Source organism: Rhinolophus sinicus, linkage group LG17, assembly GCF_036562045.2.
Source record: "Rhinolophus sinicus isolate RSC01 linkage group LG17, ASM3656204v1, whole genome shotgun sequence".
Taxonomy (NCBI): Eukaryota; Metazoa; Chordata; class Mammalia; order Chiroptera; family Rhinolophidae; genus Rhinolophus; species Rhinolophus sinicus.
In genome coordinates this window covers 3,170,137-3,187,366 of record NC_133766.1, presented here as the reverse complement: position 1 = coordinate 3,187,366, position 17,230 = coordinate 3,170,137, and the positions used below count along the sequence as shown (strand labels likewise).

The window sequence follows — 17,230 nt, the reverse complement described above, 5'->3', positions numbered from 1 at the left end:
GTCTTTCAGAGAAGGAAGGAGCCAGCTTTGCAGCTCGAGGGTAACGAGGGACAGTGAGAAGTCCGTGATGAGAACGCTGGCTGGGCTTTATTAGGTAGGTGGGTAGAAAGAACTACTGTGAACCGAGGCGCCTGGGAGATGGGAATAGCTGCTTGCCACACCTGCAAAGCTGCAGGCCCAAGGAACGCGACTGTACTCCCTGGAAAGAATTCAAAGCACAAACTCCAATCTTACAAAGATCAGCAAGAGCACAATTTTGCTCAGTGTTTTTTCCAGGAGAACATAATACGCAAAGCTGTTCATTTCACTCGGGAAGCACCAATAGCTTGGGAAGTAGAAGCCACTTCTGTTTTTCTTATGGACCCCACCACTTTGAAGTATCACCGATCACAGGCGAGTCAGCCCCTCCCAGGGGAAAGGCCAGTCCCCGGACGCTCCCAGGCCATACCTGTGCAGTGGGAGGAGCCTGCTTGCCTGGACCTGCTATGGACAGTCCCTCCCGTGCTGTGTTCTGGCGATGGCCCCTGCATGCACACGTGGTTAAAAACCAACCTTCAAAACAAAACAAAGAAAAGCTAATCCTGAAATATATTTCACTTGAAGTTTTTGGATGGTTTTTTTTTAAAGATAAGAAAAATGTTTAGGATTATTATAAATCCGTATTTATAAACAAGTAAAAGTGTATTTAGGATAGTTTTGTTTACCTGATTAAATATCTGTTTTTGGTATGTGTACAGCTGTGGAGATTGTGAATTTGGACTTGGACTTGTGGACGTTTTGGGAGGGTCTCCCTTTCCTCCTTCCCCCAACCCTTTCCCACCGCCGTATCCGTTTCCAGCCTCCCTTCCCACGGCTAAAACGAAGAGGAAACGAAGCAGGAAGGGCTGACTTGCAGGTGGATGGATGTGCCACACTCCCCTGGGCACTCCCTCCACATGTTCACAAACTGCCCCCAGGACTCAGATTCGTGGAATATTGTCAGTGATTCTCAGCATGACCAGAAAATACAGACCAAATGCTCTGAACCCAGTCTTTCCGGGAGGTTAATGAGCAGCAGTGCCCTCCACATGTCCACCCCATAACCAAAGTAGGGCAGGGGGCTGACCATGTGGTCAGTGAGACTGACCCCTCACCTGCCACCACTGAAGTCATGGTCCTTTTTCTGAGTGGACTGGCGAGCTCGGGTCCAGTGGTCTTAACTTCCTGGGGTCCCCCCACCCCAACATACACTGAGTCATCTAAGCGGCAGTCGAACAGTTTCTCTTTCTGCCCCCCTGACTGTCTGGCCTGCGCCTTTGTGACATTCCACACCAAAACTGCAAAATCACTTAAAGTAGGGGACCTCATTCCTTTAACAAATACCATTAAAACAACAACAACAAAAATTTTAATAACAGTTTTAGATTCCCTGCAAAATTGAGAAAGTTGGGATTTACCATGTGTCTTCTCCACCCTCCACAGCCTCCCCGACTATTGCCATCCTGTGCCAGAGGGAACACATACCATTTTGATTTTCTTCTGTTGCTTTTCCTGCCAGAATTCCTTCTGGACCCCACTGAGCCCTCCGGTAGCCTCTGCCCTGTCAGCTTCCCAACACCTCTGTAATACAGCATCCCTGTCACTGCTTTATTACGGTGAGAGAAGAAATGCCCTATTATGTGCTCAGAGTGGTTTTTTTCAGTTCCTCTTTAAAGCCCTTTGACCTCCGTGGTGTCACGTGATGCTAGGACAGCCCCGGGGACATAGGTAGTGCAAATATGGTCACCATTTTAGAGGCAAGGAAGCAGGAGCCCAGAGAGTCAGGTGGCTTGAGCAGGTCACGTAACTAATGGGGAACCAGCAACTAAGAGCCTGGCCCTCCCTGGAAATCATCTTTAGCCAGGACAGTTCCCCATTTTGGCTAAAGCTCTAATTCCTTTCCCCTGGACCACTTACCACCTTCTCTAATGTGCAGACACGTGTGCCCTGTCCAGGGTGAGAGCCGATGTGAAGTCCCGCGGAAGCTGCCCAGCCCACGTCCCCAAGGCGGGCCTGTCATGGCAGCAGCAGGTGTCTGGGTTTGCAGCCACCTTGGGAGGAGTGATCTGGTCTCCACAGCGGGGAGGGTGCTTTGCTTGGCTGCACCTGTGAGTCTCCAGGGCCCAGCCAGGGAGAGAATGACAGCTTCAGAGAGGGGAGGGAGGACGACTGAAGGGGTAGGTCTGCAGGAGCAATCAGGCCATAACCTGTCAGACCCAGGCCTGGTGTTGAGTGGAGGTGGACAGCAGAGTTAAGGAAGACACTACAGGACAGGATGGTCACAGCTTTCAGGTGGACCTGCGGGGTTGGAGACAGGAGAGCAGAAGCCAGAGCTTTCAGAACTAGCCCGTGCCAACATAATCTGTGAGCTGTCGGGATGCTCTGAGTTTTGCTGGAAGCCTCACCCCTGTCCTTGGGTAATGAGGATGAGAGGGAATGACTGGAGGGGAAGACAAAGTACTTGGGGAGGAGAAATGGAACAAGTTCTCCTACGTGATTCTATCACACACAAGTCAAAACAGGAACGGTTATTACATCTAGAAAAGAATCAAGACGATCTTATGTTACAGAGAAGACTGGAAAATGTGGGTCATGGGAACAAGGCATTAAATACAAAGTCAGATTCAGGAGACCTTAAAACAACCAACTTCTTTAATTAGAAAGCAACAAACATGCAAATGGCGAGTGTAGAAATTTATTGGAACCAATATTGTCACTATCGTGGAAATTACTGTTCAGCATTGATTCACGCTCCCACGCCTGAAGGGCGGGGGAAATATTGCACTTTGCACTTTCTAGCACTCCTCAGACATGGCAAAAAGGGTTTAAAACATTCTGCTACTTTTGTTTTACACACTCTCCCAAGTTCATGCATACAATCATCCCAAACCAATGTCAGGTTATCCCCCAAAAGAGGGAAAACTCCAAAAACCCAGAACCTTAAAATTGCACGGAAGCTCTGTAAAGAAAAAAATAGAATGACTGTCCTATACAAATGTCAAAACGCCTGCAACGCTTGCCAGTCAGAGCTGCTATTCTTCATCCTCGTTTTCGTTCTCCTGACCGGAGCCCTCCGATCTGTCCCCCTCCAACCGGTCTGGAAAAAACACAGAGACGAGACTCACAGAGAGAAATACTTGCAGTGTGACAGTTCAAGTCACTTTCAATACCTTTTATTTAAAACTGATTAAAATACATATAATTCAACCCATCATCACGTAAAGAATCAATTCACCACTGTGTGCAGATTGTTTTTTGCCTCTAGAGGGAAATTACAAAAGAGTAAAGGAAACACAGCACTATTAACTTTGAATATGCATGTAATGTCAAACATATAAAAAGGAAATAAAACCCCTAAAGACACTGATATGTTCTAGTCGACTGCAGTGGTTTTCAGCTGTGTCCCTTGAAGTTCAGGACTAAGGAACGTACTGGGTGTCACCAGGGGGAATGAGAAGCTGGGGCCATTCCTAAGGAGCTGTGTATCCGTAAGAAGAATTTTTAAATTATCCAATATATGTTGCAGGCATTGTGCTAAGAACTGAGGGTATGATGGTGACCAAAGCAGACATAGTATCTGCCCTTAAGAGTTGATCTAGATTAAAAACTCATGTGGGCACAGCTGTTCTCCAGCTTTCACGATCACACTCCACGTTTCTGTGCTTGGGCCGCTTTCGCCCAATTCTTCAGCTTATAAAGTTCTGCTTACTCAACACGACTATTATCCCCTGTGTGAAACTTTCCCCGGGCCCTTTCAAACATCTGACCTGCAGAATGCTGAACTCCTTCCTCCATATTCCAGAACACCCGGTAGGAACCGCTTAATGACCCTAACTGTAGTCAGGGTCTGTTTGCGGGTCTTTTCAGCCTGGACCGTGAGCCCCTGTTTTACATCCTCACGGCCTACTACGACAAGGTGTTCAGTGGCAATTCAGAGTAAACGACTGTAAGTTTCTACTTCCATCAGGCAACAGTATAAAGTGGCCACCACCACTAGGATGGGACCCTTTCTGCCAGAGAAATGTTTCCCCAGTAACACGGAAAACAGTGCGCTTAGACACAGGAGACAGTTCAGTGGCCCTGTCCTCAGCAAGAGAAGACCGGGTCTGAGATTTATTCATCACTAGAGGCTTCCAACTCCCACTGACTTAGGAGACGGATGAGCAGTGGAGCGGACAGCAGGGTTATGAAGATCCTAAGGTGAGAAAGAGTTTGATGGATCCCCAGATTCGAGGAGGGCCAGCGTGGGTGGAGGACAGAGCTGGGCAGAAGGCTGTAAATGAGCTGGCAAAGCAGTTTAGATCAGCTCAGCCTCGTATCCGTGACCTGAGCGTACTCCTGCCAGGGAGGTCTCTGGGTCGGGGGGTGAGGAGACGGCATGAGTCAAACCCAGGCTTCTCCATTTGTCAGTGGTGGGGCCGGAGCTGAGGCATTACCAAACTCCTGCTCTGTAACGGGTTGGAGCTAAATGAGGATAAATCTGTAAAGTGACCAGGCTCATGCCTGATACCTGATAGGTCCTCTATAAACGGTTGTTATTGGTATTGTTAATTGATAGGTGAAACCCCACATGTGAAGAAATTTATGAAATCAGTGAACAGTGATAAACACTTTGATAAACATATCCTGTTTATAATGGATACTGGATCTTTTCTATTATTATGAAGACAGATTATTGAATTCCTTCTGAGTATTAGTTATAATATATGCATTCTGTGTATCTGTGACACTGAACCTCACAGTTTATCATCTCGAAGAAAAAAATCTTGGCAAAAACAGGTATCTTTTTCAACCTTCTTAGCATGTTACATTTATTTTTGCCTGGCCTATGACTGATTTTGAGCAAATCTGCCATTAAAGGGTGCTTATTATTACGATGACAAACCCTAAGGTTCGTGGTAGGGTCCTCCACTCGGAGAAGAAAGCACAGTGAATTCAAGTTTTCAAATGACTCTGTCTTCTCATTTTGACACTTTGCAAAGAATTGGGTTCAGGAGGAAACAAGTTACTGTGCTAAGATCAAGAGTTAGGCTGCCTTTTTTGTGTGATGTAAGGAAAGAATCTAAACCCCTGTAGAGCAGAGCTTACGTAACCCCATGCTTTTCAGACATAATGGTAACTGTAGCAGCACATGCCAGCTCTCACCAGCTCGGATGTGATTCAGGGAGGCCAGCATCCGCAGCATGAAAGAGGCTGGCACCGTGATGGTGTTTCTGGTCTCCTCCAGCATGAGTTCATTCCGAGTTATAACCTGGGAGGCAAGTGAAACAACCCCGTCAAAGACCTCAGAGTGACCGACCTTTCCCTGAAGAGGAGGAGAATGCTGAGAGACAGTAGGCCGAGGAGGACGTACTTTATTCTCTAGGTGTATGCGGTCTCTCCCCACTCCCCCTGAAGCTTCTCATGGGGCGCCCGGGACCCTGCGCAGCTCACTGGGGCGCCCGGGACCCTGCGCAGCTCATTGGGGCGCCCCAGGACTCTGTACAGTCCTGCCCCAAAGCAGCCTTTCTGTCCGACCGAGTGACTTTCTCACTACGAGTGCCCCGTAGTTTCCGGATATTGATGGTTCTTTCCCTTATAACAACTCCGACACGCTGATCCTTCTGTCTCAAGTGCTCTTTGCTCCTCGTCTGCCTGTGAATTCTGTTTCCTCTGTGAAGACATCCCCCTCCCATCCACTCCATTTACAAGCACAGCTGCTCCTTTCTACGGGCTTCCAAACACTGTACGTACCTCCCTGACACTGATGACACTATTCAGCACTGTCTATATATCTGCCTTATACTAGTCCACAAGCTCTGAGGTCGGCGTTTATCTTTGTAACCTCAGCACTGTCGCTGACACACCAAGTGTTGTATAAATGCCTCAGGTGAGTGACAACCTTGCCCTAAAGTACTCGTTTTTCCCTCTTAGCAATGGACCCTTATTTACTCACTGTTTTTCCTAGAAGGTGCAGTACCAGCCTGAACTGCTCTCACCTACCCACAGAAGCAATTAGTAGCTGATTAATGCAACAGGCCTTTCTTATCATAGAAATCTTCCACAGAAACCCACAAGTAAAAACCCTGGTTGAAGTTGGGGAGGAAAGGCACAGAGATCAGCTTTCCTATCCCAATTTCATAAGAAACCGAAAACTTCACAGAACTCAGTTTGAAAACTATTGATTTAACAGGAAGGTAAGGAACTACTGAAATATAATAATAAAAGATAAGATTCTCCAGTCATTTGTTCTGCTACTTATCTGGTTATGACTATGGAAGACAGCTCCAGTAAAACTATCCTTTTATTAGTTTCAGGTGTACAAAACAACATAGCAATTAGACATTTCTGTACCTCACAAAGTGATAGTAAGTGTATCACCCATCTGACACTGCACAGTTATTGCAATATTATTGATTATATTCCCTATGCTGTACCGTATATCCCCGTGACTTTTTTAACTATAGTGGACATTCAATATTATTTATATTAGTTTCAGGTGTCCAGCATAGTGGTTAGACATTTATATAATTTATGTAGTGATCCCCCTAATAAGTCTAGTCCCCACTTGACACCATACGTGGTTATCACCATATGATTGATTATATTCCGTAGGCTGTACTGTACATCCCCGTGGCTGTTTGTAACTACCAATTTGTCCTTCTTAATCCCTTCACCTTTCTCACCCAGACCCATCTCATCTAGTATCCATCAGTGTGTTCTCTGTATCTATGAGTATGTTTCTGTTTTGTTTGTTCATTTAGATCATATAGTATTTGTCTTTCTCAGTCTGATTGATTTCACTTAGCATAATAAAAACTATTTTCTTAAAAGCATTTTCTTTAATGATTCTTTATTGCATTAAGCACAGTCAACCATTTTTGTTAAACTACAAAGCACTTAATCTGGTATTACTAATACTCAATGTTCTAATTAGCAAAATACCTCTCTTGTATTATAGACATGTTTTTATCTTAATTTTTAATTTTTCTTTTGCTTAAAATTGACCTCCTTAACTGCATTGACTTGTTTAATGTTACCAACTAATAATGAGCTGCTTTAATTCTTGTTAAGAAACTATTTCAGGAACAAAGTGAAATATGCTCTATAATAAGTATAATAAAAATCTTACTTCATCCGCAAGTTTTCGGTTAAAAATCCTTGATTCTTCCAGTGGCGACCAGATCTTTATATCATAATCTATGCCAGACGAGGCTAGAACTAGAAATAAAATGTACGTATTAACATAAACTTAGAACACATGCTATTTATTCCAGACATGTATAGACACATATATACATGTATGTATATGTATATATGCATGTATATATGTATGCATGCATACACAGCAGGTCCTCAAATAGTAGTTTTGTTCAATATTGTGTCATGATAACAATGATGAGATGCATACATGATGAGATGCCCCAGGAACCTAACTCTTGTTTATAACAGTCAGCCTGTGGTCAAACTGGTTTTGTTATATGTTGTTTCACTTAAAGTCACAGAACCTATTGACAACATTGAGGACCTACTGTATGTGCATGTACAGCAAAGAAATGGAATGAAAATTGTACTGATACATTTAAGTGCTGAGAATACTGTCTTGAGGATTTCCTAAAATTGGCCCTAGAATACAATTTTGAGGCCATCTTGTATGACTCCAGTTTCTTCTGTATTCACTGCTCCTTTACTAGAAACACGGGCAATTTCAAATAGAAGGCAGGAGCCAGCCAGGGCGCCTTTGGAGGTCCCACCTGGGTAAGCAAGTGGTGACAAGGTCAGGCAGCCAAACCTCTTACCGTTAATAGAACTTAGAAGAAATACTAGGACAATACACCAATACACGCTTTAACCCGCTTCCCCATACTTTCCGCTAAAGGCAGGTTACAAGTGTCCTTTGTTTTAAACCCAAGTAGAGCTGTAACTGATTCCAGTGGCTGCCTTCTAGGGTAACTTGGATTATTCTTATTGAACTAGGAAACCACGGGATGTGAGGAGCCGCACTGAGGGTTTCCAGCCCTTGCCTTCCACAAGGTCCTCTTACTTGGGTCAAACGGATGTGGCTGCAGGCAGTTCACCACGTGATTGTCAGCTTCCAGAAGCATTAAATGCTCAGCGGTGTGACGATCCCAGATGAAGATATGGCCACAGTCAGAACCACTCATCACAAAGTTAGCACCCCAGAAATTGGCTTCTTTTATCTACGGGTTTAAAAAAAAGGAAATTACAAGAAAGTTCAAATCAAAGTTATTAAAGAGACTTACTCTATTATCAAGTTAAAAATTAATTGGCTTAGAAAATAAAATAAACATTGAAGAGACTCTTTGCCTTCTGGTATCTTCAAATCATGACAGGGATATACTAGCAGGGGCACACGGCCAGCAGTAGTGAAAAGTCCCCCACGAGGACAGGGCTTTTGTCTCGTTCAATGATGTGTCTGAACAGCACAGTGCCTGAAACAGTACCTGGTACAAAGTAGGTGCTGAACTGACAACTTCTAAATGAGAACGGGATTACTGGGTTTTGAACAAAAAGTATTAACAAAAAGTATCAATCTTTTTATTAGCTACTTGAAGCTCTCACAATTGAGAAGGAAAGATATAAACATTTACTTTTATGGAGCAATAAGAAAAGGAACATGATATATCGGAATGGTTACAATGACAGTTTTCAATGGATGTATATGAACGAACCATCAAAATCTTTGTACTTTAGATCAGGATTTTTTTTCAATAATTTTATTTGCAGCTGCTACTTTGCTATTTTTGACAAAACCAAAGAGGGGTCACTTGGAACTATTATATTTACTCATCTTTTTTTTTATCCCAACTCCTAATTATTTTTATCCAACATTGCAACGAGCAAAATATAAGACATGTAAATTAGTTTCTTCTATTAATAATAGTACTTTTTAATGATTAAATTGTTATCAGCAATGATTGCTACAGAGAGCTAATTATTTCCTTACCCTAAAGTAACTTTTTGCCTAGACCTTGAAAAAGCTGATTAAAACCAATTGTTTGATACTTTTTGATACCCCAAAGAATATATGAGAACATCTTCTAGATATAAACTGTTCAGAGTAATAGTTATATTAATCACCTCGCAAGATTCTCAGTAAATAATATTGTGTTGGGTGTACAGACTTGTGGATTGTAAAAACTTGAAAAGATATTAGAGATGATCTGGTCTACTCTTTTTGTTTCATAGAAGAGGAAATTCAAGTCTACAAAGTGATTAAAACAAATCTTTACTTGTCAGTCTTAACAGGGTTATAACTAAAATAACTATTATTTTGCAATGATCCTGGATTTCATATATCCAAATCTTTCCCTCCAAAACCAACAAAGAGTACTAATAATGAACTAAAACAATCTACTAGGAAGGTAGATAGCAAGTGTGAGAGCAAACAAGAAGCAATGGCTACTTAAAAATTCTACAACAGTTCCTCAACAGGGGATTTTTTCTTGTGAAAAAATAATGGTCTTTCATGATATACCATAGAACTGAAAGAACCATGTTTGGGGCAAGAGGTAACTATGAAGGTGCAATAGTATTACGTTGGAATCACACTGGTAATATGTGAAGATAGTCATTACAGAAAAACATTCGTATTATGCAACTGCACTTTCTCTAAAAATGCCAATGAGTAAGTACCATTGTCCTGGAGTTGCGATGGCCCTTATAAACCATCTTTACAAGTGGCCTTCTAATGTTCAAAGTATCCAGTTCTTCCATTTCTTTCCTTTCTTTTCTCCGCCTGAAGAACTCCTGAATGCGGGCAACAGCAGAGCGTCTATGAATTGCACATTAAAGTAAAAAACAAATCAGTAAAGAACATTCACAGGCCACTGCAGAATGAAAATGATGAACATTAAGATACAGTAAGTCTAGAAAGTATGTAGACTAAACATGATCTCAGTAAGGCACCCCCAACAGAAAGCTTAAAAAGGCAGACACGACAGTGAGACTACATCAGACTATTTGAGTTACTAAAACAAAATGTTTTAGTTAAGAGATCACTTAGAAATTTGGTACTGATCGAGAGAGTCAAGGAAATGGCATGCGGCACACTGGTGTTTACAGGGCGACTTTATAGAAACATCACACAGACAAAATCCATGTGCAATTGACTACAAATACAACAAATCCCATTCAATGTTATTTCTCCTTTTCTCCTTATTAGAAAATGTAAAGGCATAAAGAGAAACCAAAAGAAACTAAGGGTAACATATAAAAGCAATGGATAAACATATGCTTTGAGATTTTGTTTCAAGATGTTCCCAGCCAAGGAGACAAGTCAAGAAAAAGAATAAATATTATCATACATGCAATAAAACAAGGACCTTCAAAAAGAATACATTCTATATGGACTCCATATTGGAGTAGAGCTTTGGAGTGCAAGTGGCAGATTTTACTCTCCTAAAAGTTCAGTTGGTGACAGAACTGGAGACTGAGGATAATGGGCTCTTTTTAAGACTGATCTAATGACTAGAAGAAACTTTTCCTAACACATGATATTACTTAATAAGTTGTTAGTTTGAATTTGTTATTTAAAACATTGTATTCTGACATAGAACAGACCACAAATATAAAATATAAAAAGTCTACAAATCAGTAAGAAAAATGAACACTATAACAGAAAAACAGGCAAAGGACATGAGTAGGGAAATTACAGAAGAAATGAACAGTTAATAAATATGTAAAAAGATGCTCAGCCTCACTAATAATTAAAACAACAAATTGATCTCTTTATATGTCTATTAGGTTAAAAAGATTTTTATGTCTGTCATAGTGGCAAGAGTATCGGAAAACAGGCAGTGCTGGGTAGGAGTTTGAAAGTGGTTCTACATATGAAAGAGAAAGTATACTTTTTTATTGTAAACTTTTCATTGAAGTAGAACACATATACATATATATATATGAAAAACACCTATCAGCAAACAAATATTTATTAAAAAGCCTACTATTTGCATAGTTGTTTTGGAAAATATGATTCTTTTATGATACATTATACTAATTTGGCACACAATTTAAAATTCATGAAAGACATTCTGACGTTAAATTAGGATGAAAAATTTCAGTTAAACAAAATAATAGTAAAAGAGTATAAATTCCAACCCAATGAAGAAAAAAAATAAAGGAAAAAGCAAAACCTAAATTTAAAAAAAAAGAACAAAAAAACCTTACACCTGAAAAAGGCAAGAAAGTAAAAAAGAAATATAGTTAAAACAGGATAATTTGAATTAAAAATTTGAAAACAAGTCCAAATATAGCCGTAATGATAATAAATTTAATAGACTATATTCACCAAAGAGAAAGAAGAGATTGTCCAAGACACACCTGAGGCACAAGGACAAGGGAAGGTGCAAGCGAAATAACATTGTGCAAATACTGATCAAGTGAAAGGTGGCGTAGCTACATTAATACCAGACAAAACAGATTAAGCTGAAAAGCAGCAGTAAGGATAAAGACGATTACTACGTAATACATTCAATTTTCAAGGAAGATAAAAGTTTTAACATATATTTACCCAATAGTCTCAAAATGCATTGAAAAAGAAATTGCCAGAACTACAAGGAGACTCAGAGAAACCCACCACTATAGTGAAGATTTCAACACATCTCTCTCACTATTATGTAAATCAACCTGGCACACGCGCACACACACACACAAATAATATAGATGATTTGAACACAATTAACAGTCTTTATCTAATGGTTACATAAAAATTCTACATTAAAAATTAGAGTAATATTCTTTTCAAACACACATGAAACATTCACAAATTTATCATGTACCTGGCCACAAAGCCAGTTTCTACAAATTGCAAGGAATGGGTCTAACACCCATCCTGTTCTCTGACCACAGTTAGATGTTAATGAATAAAAAGCTGAATGTGTATAATTGCAGGAGTCAGGAAAAGACTATGAAACAATTTCAAAGAAAATAGAAAGAAATAATAGAGAACAATGTAGAAACAGAAAACAAAGTCAACATATATGAGAGGATCAACAAAGTCAGAAGTCGTTTCTTTGAAGAGTAACAATACAGAGTTCTGCCATAATGGAAACATTAAAGGTATTTAAATAATGTTATGAATAAAAAAGTGGCTATAACTAAAAACACCACAGAAATGAGAAAGACAGTAAAATAAAAATTTTGAAAATTCAGATGAATTGACAAATTAAAAAAAAACCCTAAAACTGACTAAAGAGATAGTTCAACTAGTCCTGTAACTAATAAAAAAAAGTGAAATAGTTAAAAACTGTCCCCAAAGGAAAACACAAGATCCAGATGGTTTTATAGGTAGAGCCTACTGAACTTTCAAAGAAAAGATCATTAGAATCCTATACAAACCAAACTCTGCAGAGAAAAGAAAGCGAGGAAATAGTTTTCTACTCATTCTCTGAGGCTAGTGTATAACTTTTTATCAAAAACAGGATCATGAAAATATACAAAAGGAAATTTGTTCAGAATATAGATGCAAAAATACTTCACAAAATATTAGCACACTAAATACAATAATGTACCAAAAGATAACACATCATGTTCAAGTTGATGTATCCCAGGAATATAAATATTGTTTAATCCAGTTCCACGTACAGAGCTCTAAGTCCCCACGCTGAACTAACAAGTAAAAAGCTGCACAGAGTGAAAATCAACAATTCCTCTTGGATCCGTAAGAGAGGGCAGGACACAGGGCAACCTGCTGTCTCCAAGTGAAATGGACAACATCAATGATACAAGGGACAGAAAGAAGGGATTAGGAGTTTATTACTGTAAGGTATTCATACCACCCGTGAAGCGGTACAGTGCTATTTGAAAGTGAACTTGGACCAGTTGTAAATGTACATCGCAAACTCTTAGGCAACCAATAAAAAATAGTCAAAAAAGAAGTATAACTGATGTGTCAAGGAAGAAGAGAAAATGGAATCATAAAATGCTGACTTAAAACTACAAAAGGCAGAAAATGAGTGGAGGATAAAAATAGGAACAAAGAACAAGGGCAGGAACAAACTGCCTTATAATTAGAAATTTCCCCAGACAATCTCTATGTAAGAAAGAAATAACTGAGTCTAATCTCATTCAATCTAAGGGGAGGTTAAGTGTCACATTTTCTGTTTACTGTTGTTCATTAGTTCACAATAAGCTCCACTTCCATGTTTTCGCTTCTCTATAACCCATTTAAAGCAACATGGTACATTTTAGTTGTAATCTTCACTGTAAAAACAGAAACTGGCTTTGATACTTTGGATAAAAAGTAGAAAGGCATAAACCAGAAAATCAAAAAGCACTGAAATAAATTCCATTTTACTGTCTTTTACCTAGAAAGTGATAACTTTAGCAAGAGACTGATTTGGAAAGTTACTTCAAATATATCTTATGTCAAAACAGCCTAGAAACACCAGCGCAAAAATAATTTCGAGCCTTTTGCCCAGGAACCTCATGAGGATGGGCCCTAACAAGGGATTTCTTACCCATCCACTGTATCCTTTGGCTTACTTCATCATTTCTCTATCCCCCGGGGAACTGCACCAACAATGTGACATTTCTGATTCTTGCCATAAATTATGTTTTATATTCTACTTTGTTTTAGAAACTAATGGTAAATAACAGACACGTGTCACCAGAATTAGGTCCCAGGTTGATTCTGTCTAGTAAACCAGCTTTTACGTGACTAATGGGATTGAGATTCCCTTTAAGGTTATATTTAAAAATGTACCCCATTGTTCATCTTCACACTGCAGCAGTGTTTGAGAGTTACGAATCATCTTGATGTGTGGCCTTCTTCAGTTACTAAGCTATTTATAAAACAGCTTTCTTAACAAAAGAAAATCAGCCTTAAACTACGCACAGAATTAGACTCAAGTCCATTTTTAGTTACTGATCTCAAGGAAAAGGAGTACATTTTAATAATAGGAAAGCTGCGTAATTGTTATCCCAATCAAGTTTTAAGGAAACGTAAGTTGCATTCTTCAACAAAATATTCCAAGCAAGTAACCCACGTGTAGAGTCCATCGTTTCTGATGACAGCCGCCTTCTCGTACGACACACTTAAAGTGAACATCAGTTAAATCTGCACACAGGAAGTCTTTTCATTCTATTCCCATGCAGTGCATGCAGCTAAATAGAGTTTGTGAAAAGCAACCTACTTTACAATGCTCAGCACTTAGAGTTCAGTAAGTTCAAGGAAGTATTAACTGTTAATAGGAAAGGTGGTTAGCTGTGGAAGAAGAGGACCTGGCAAATTCATCATAAAGAAAAAAAAATGAAGGAACAGACTGAATTACCTCATTATTCTATCACCTATTGTTGTTCCTCTGATATTAAATCTAGTGAAAGGAACACAATAACTAAAGTCACTCACAGACTTCAATGAACCAATATTTAAAGCATTAAGGTCACTACTTTTTATCACCAGTCATCTAAATCTAAAAAACCCATGTTTCCCTTTGTGATTGAGGGTAGTATGTGAGAATATGTCATTCAACTCGATGTGCATCAGGAAACTGAGGAAACAGAAACAATCGCTGAAGGAAGGTAGAGTAGAAGGAAGACCTTGTACTCAGTCCCTTTTCTCTCTAAATACATTGGAGCGACCCTGTTAGCGTGTGGAGACCTGCCGGAGCACCTCCATTACACGCGTCAGGGCTGCTCTTCAGGAAATAAATAACTAAGACCGAGCTGATGCATTGGTCCGAACCAGAAGACTAAATACCAAGCAAGTGAAGTGTAACAGCTTTTCACACCCTAGGAGTCCCATTCCTTCTCTATGATTCCTTTTTCGCCCCCTGCAATTTAATAAGCAGTAAATTTGAACCATTGGAAATACTGAAAGAATGATTATAATGACAACCAAATAGATGGTGGCAGATTTACAATAAGCAAAGAATTTGGGCTTCAGAGTAGGTAAATGGAGCCAAATTTCTATGCAAATAACAAATACTTTTTAAAAGTGATAAACAGGCACTATAGGGTTAATATCTTGAATCTTTACAGAAAAAATCTTTAGGGCATCCTAATTGAGTCTATAACTGAAAACTATTCAAGACTGTGTCAGGACTTCTTCAGGAAGTTTACAGAGATGCTGGTCTATTTTCAGAGCAAAACAACTCTTGGATTTGGCGAGAGGAAGAGCCACGAGCTTGGCCATCACACCAGGTACTCTAAGATGGATCTGGTACTGTGGGAACAGTGTATATAAAGACCACCTAGATAGAAAACCTGACCGCTTGCCTTTCCTTCCATTCCAAGGCACATGTTTATGTTTCAGAATCCAGTACAAAGTCACTAAGAGGCACACATACTCCATTTGGTTATCGTTTTTTAATACCATGATTAGAAAGTATATGCTTGATTGTTTCTTCCTTCAATTTAGTTTGTGTTCTGTGTTCTTGCCATAGACAAAATTAAAGGGGACCAAATATGTGGCCATCGTACATTTCATTGTTTTAAACCTTGGTTACCTGTGTGTAAGGCTGATCTACTCAAGGGCAAGGACTAGCGAGCGAACCACATGGCTCTGGGGCCGGATCTTGCCGGCCACCCGCTTCAGTACCGGCTCACAGGCTAAGAACAGTTTTTGTATTTGTTAACGGTTACATTTTAAGTGGTTATGGAAGTACCTACAAAACAGCCTCCATTCTGCCTCTTTGCCAGCAAAGCCTAGAATACTCTCTATCTGGCCTTTTAGGACAGAGTCTGATGACCTCTGCTAGAGAGTCCCAGTTATATTTATACCGAGACTAGCTATGTTAATAAGAGCATTCCATTTAAAAATATGTACGTTAGTTGCTAAGGCCTTTATTTTCTAACACATTTCCTTCTCATGCTGGAGCTCAGGACAAAAGTGAAAACCAGGGTCATATTTATTTAACCAAATTATAAGAATGCGAATCTTTAAAAAGAAATCATTACTTTGCATTGCAAAGACCTATTTTGGTATTTTTATTAAATGTGTGTCCAAAATAGCTTAGGTATAAACTTTTTAGGTTTCATTTTAAAAATTATATTTGGGGCAAAAAGAAATTATGAGATCTACTATGTAATTCTTTATACAAATGAAAGTACAGATCCAAGTATATACTTTGACCGTTTTAAATTTTGGGGCCATTTCTCTACCCTAAGCAAACTAATCTTAACTGAGCTTCTCTTTAAGACATGCGTCCTTCAGTTGACATTTCGTCCAAGTGTGAAATGTATCCTGAGACTCTAAGAACCACACGAGATGATTTTTACAATAGAGCTTGGGGTCCTTTGTCCCTTCGGAAACAAATTCTCAAAAATCACAGGCCTCCCAGCTGGAAAATGATTCTTTCCATCTTCTTAAAGAGCAAAATTTCTTAAACTTTCTCTTTAGAATAAAAGTCAACATGCCTATTCCTCCAGATTTAGTAGTAAGATAAATGGGCAGCAGTCTCAGGATGGAGAGCCCTTCAAAAGGTGCAGAAACATTAAAAGTATACTCTACACGGGTACTTCGCAATTTAAACAAGATGGTGCTAAGGACGTTAGGACTTGAAAAATTACTTAGATGAAAGTCAGAAGGAAGATTTTTCACTATTTACAAATTTACAAATAGCTAGGAAAAAATAATGCAAATTTCAAAGAAAAATGGGTGCAACTGTGAAACAGTCGCTATAGCATCACCCCCGTATGTACATCTTTGTGGATATATAACGCTGCATTTAATTTCATAAATTTATAAAACTGTTTTCCTGTTCTTATAAATGGCTTATGTATTGTCCTCTCTCCTTCAACAAATTAAGTTTCTCAAAGGGTAAGAATTTTATTACTCTCCTGTTACTCTTCCGTAAGTTTACTACTATGTGCTGTAGAATAAAACAAAATATATGGGACAAATTAAGGCTCAATACCTAAACTGAGCATACAGACTGTTAAATAATATTTCAGTTTTTAAACAGCAAGGAAGCAAATGTAGACCAGAGTGGTTTCAAATCTGGATCTAACCGTGCGAATATGAATTCAGGAACACACGCATCAAGTGGGGTCAGTCCCACGCCACTGGCCCTGACGGTCTCACCTCGGAAAGACTCTGCTATTCTAGTTCAGCGCCTGGGTTTCTTGGGTCAATGCGGTTTTACTCTGACTTAGCAGAAATATGTATACTAAAAATGCTTTAGGCTAAGGCGCCAACTCTGTGGGAGATGCAAACCCCAGAAGGATCCCTAAAACATCTAAATTATCTAAACATTATGAAAATGGTAAA

The 17,230-nt window shown here is 39.6% G+C and overlaps 1 protein-coding gene across 18 annotated transcripts in view; it reads right to left on the bottom strand.

Moving 5' to 3' along the window:
* Positions 1–2,648: 2,648 nt before the first annotated feature.
* Positions 2,649–17,230, bottom strand: part of DCAF6 (DDB1 and CUL4 associated factor 6) — a 72,193-nt gene continuing 57,611 nt past the window's right edge. For 11 of the 18 annotated variants that reach the window (XM_074322036.1, XM_074322042.1, XM_074322038.1 and 8 more), the window contains 5 exons: positions 9,655–9,793; positions 8,042–8,198; positions 7,130–7,218; positions 5,164–5,269; positions 2,649–3,115 (listed from right to left, as the gene is read on the bottom strand). In XM_074322036.1, the coding sequence (XP_074178137.1) occupies positions 3,051–3,115; positions 5,164–5,269; positions 7,130–7,218; positions 8,042–8,198; positions 9,655–9,793 (556 nt within the window). In that variant the 3' untranslated portion in view covers positions 2,649–3,050. Of the gene's footprint in view, positions 3,116–5,163; positions 5,270–7,129; positions 7,219–8,041; positions 8,199–9,654; positions 9,794–14,291; positions 14,334–17,230 lie in introns of all 18 variants that reach the window. The other 7 variants (XM_019747387.2, XM_019747384.2, XM_019747386.2 and 4 more) reach the window with 2 other exon arrangements.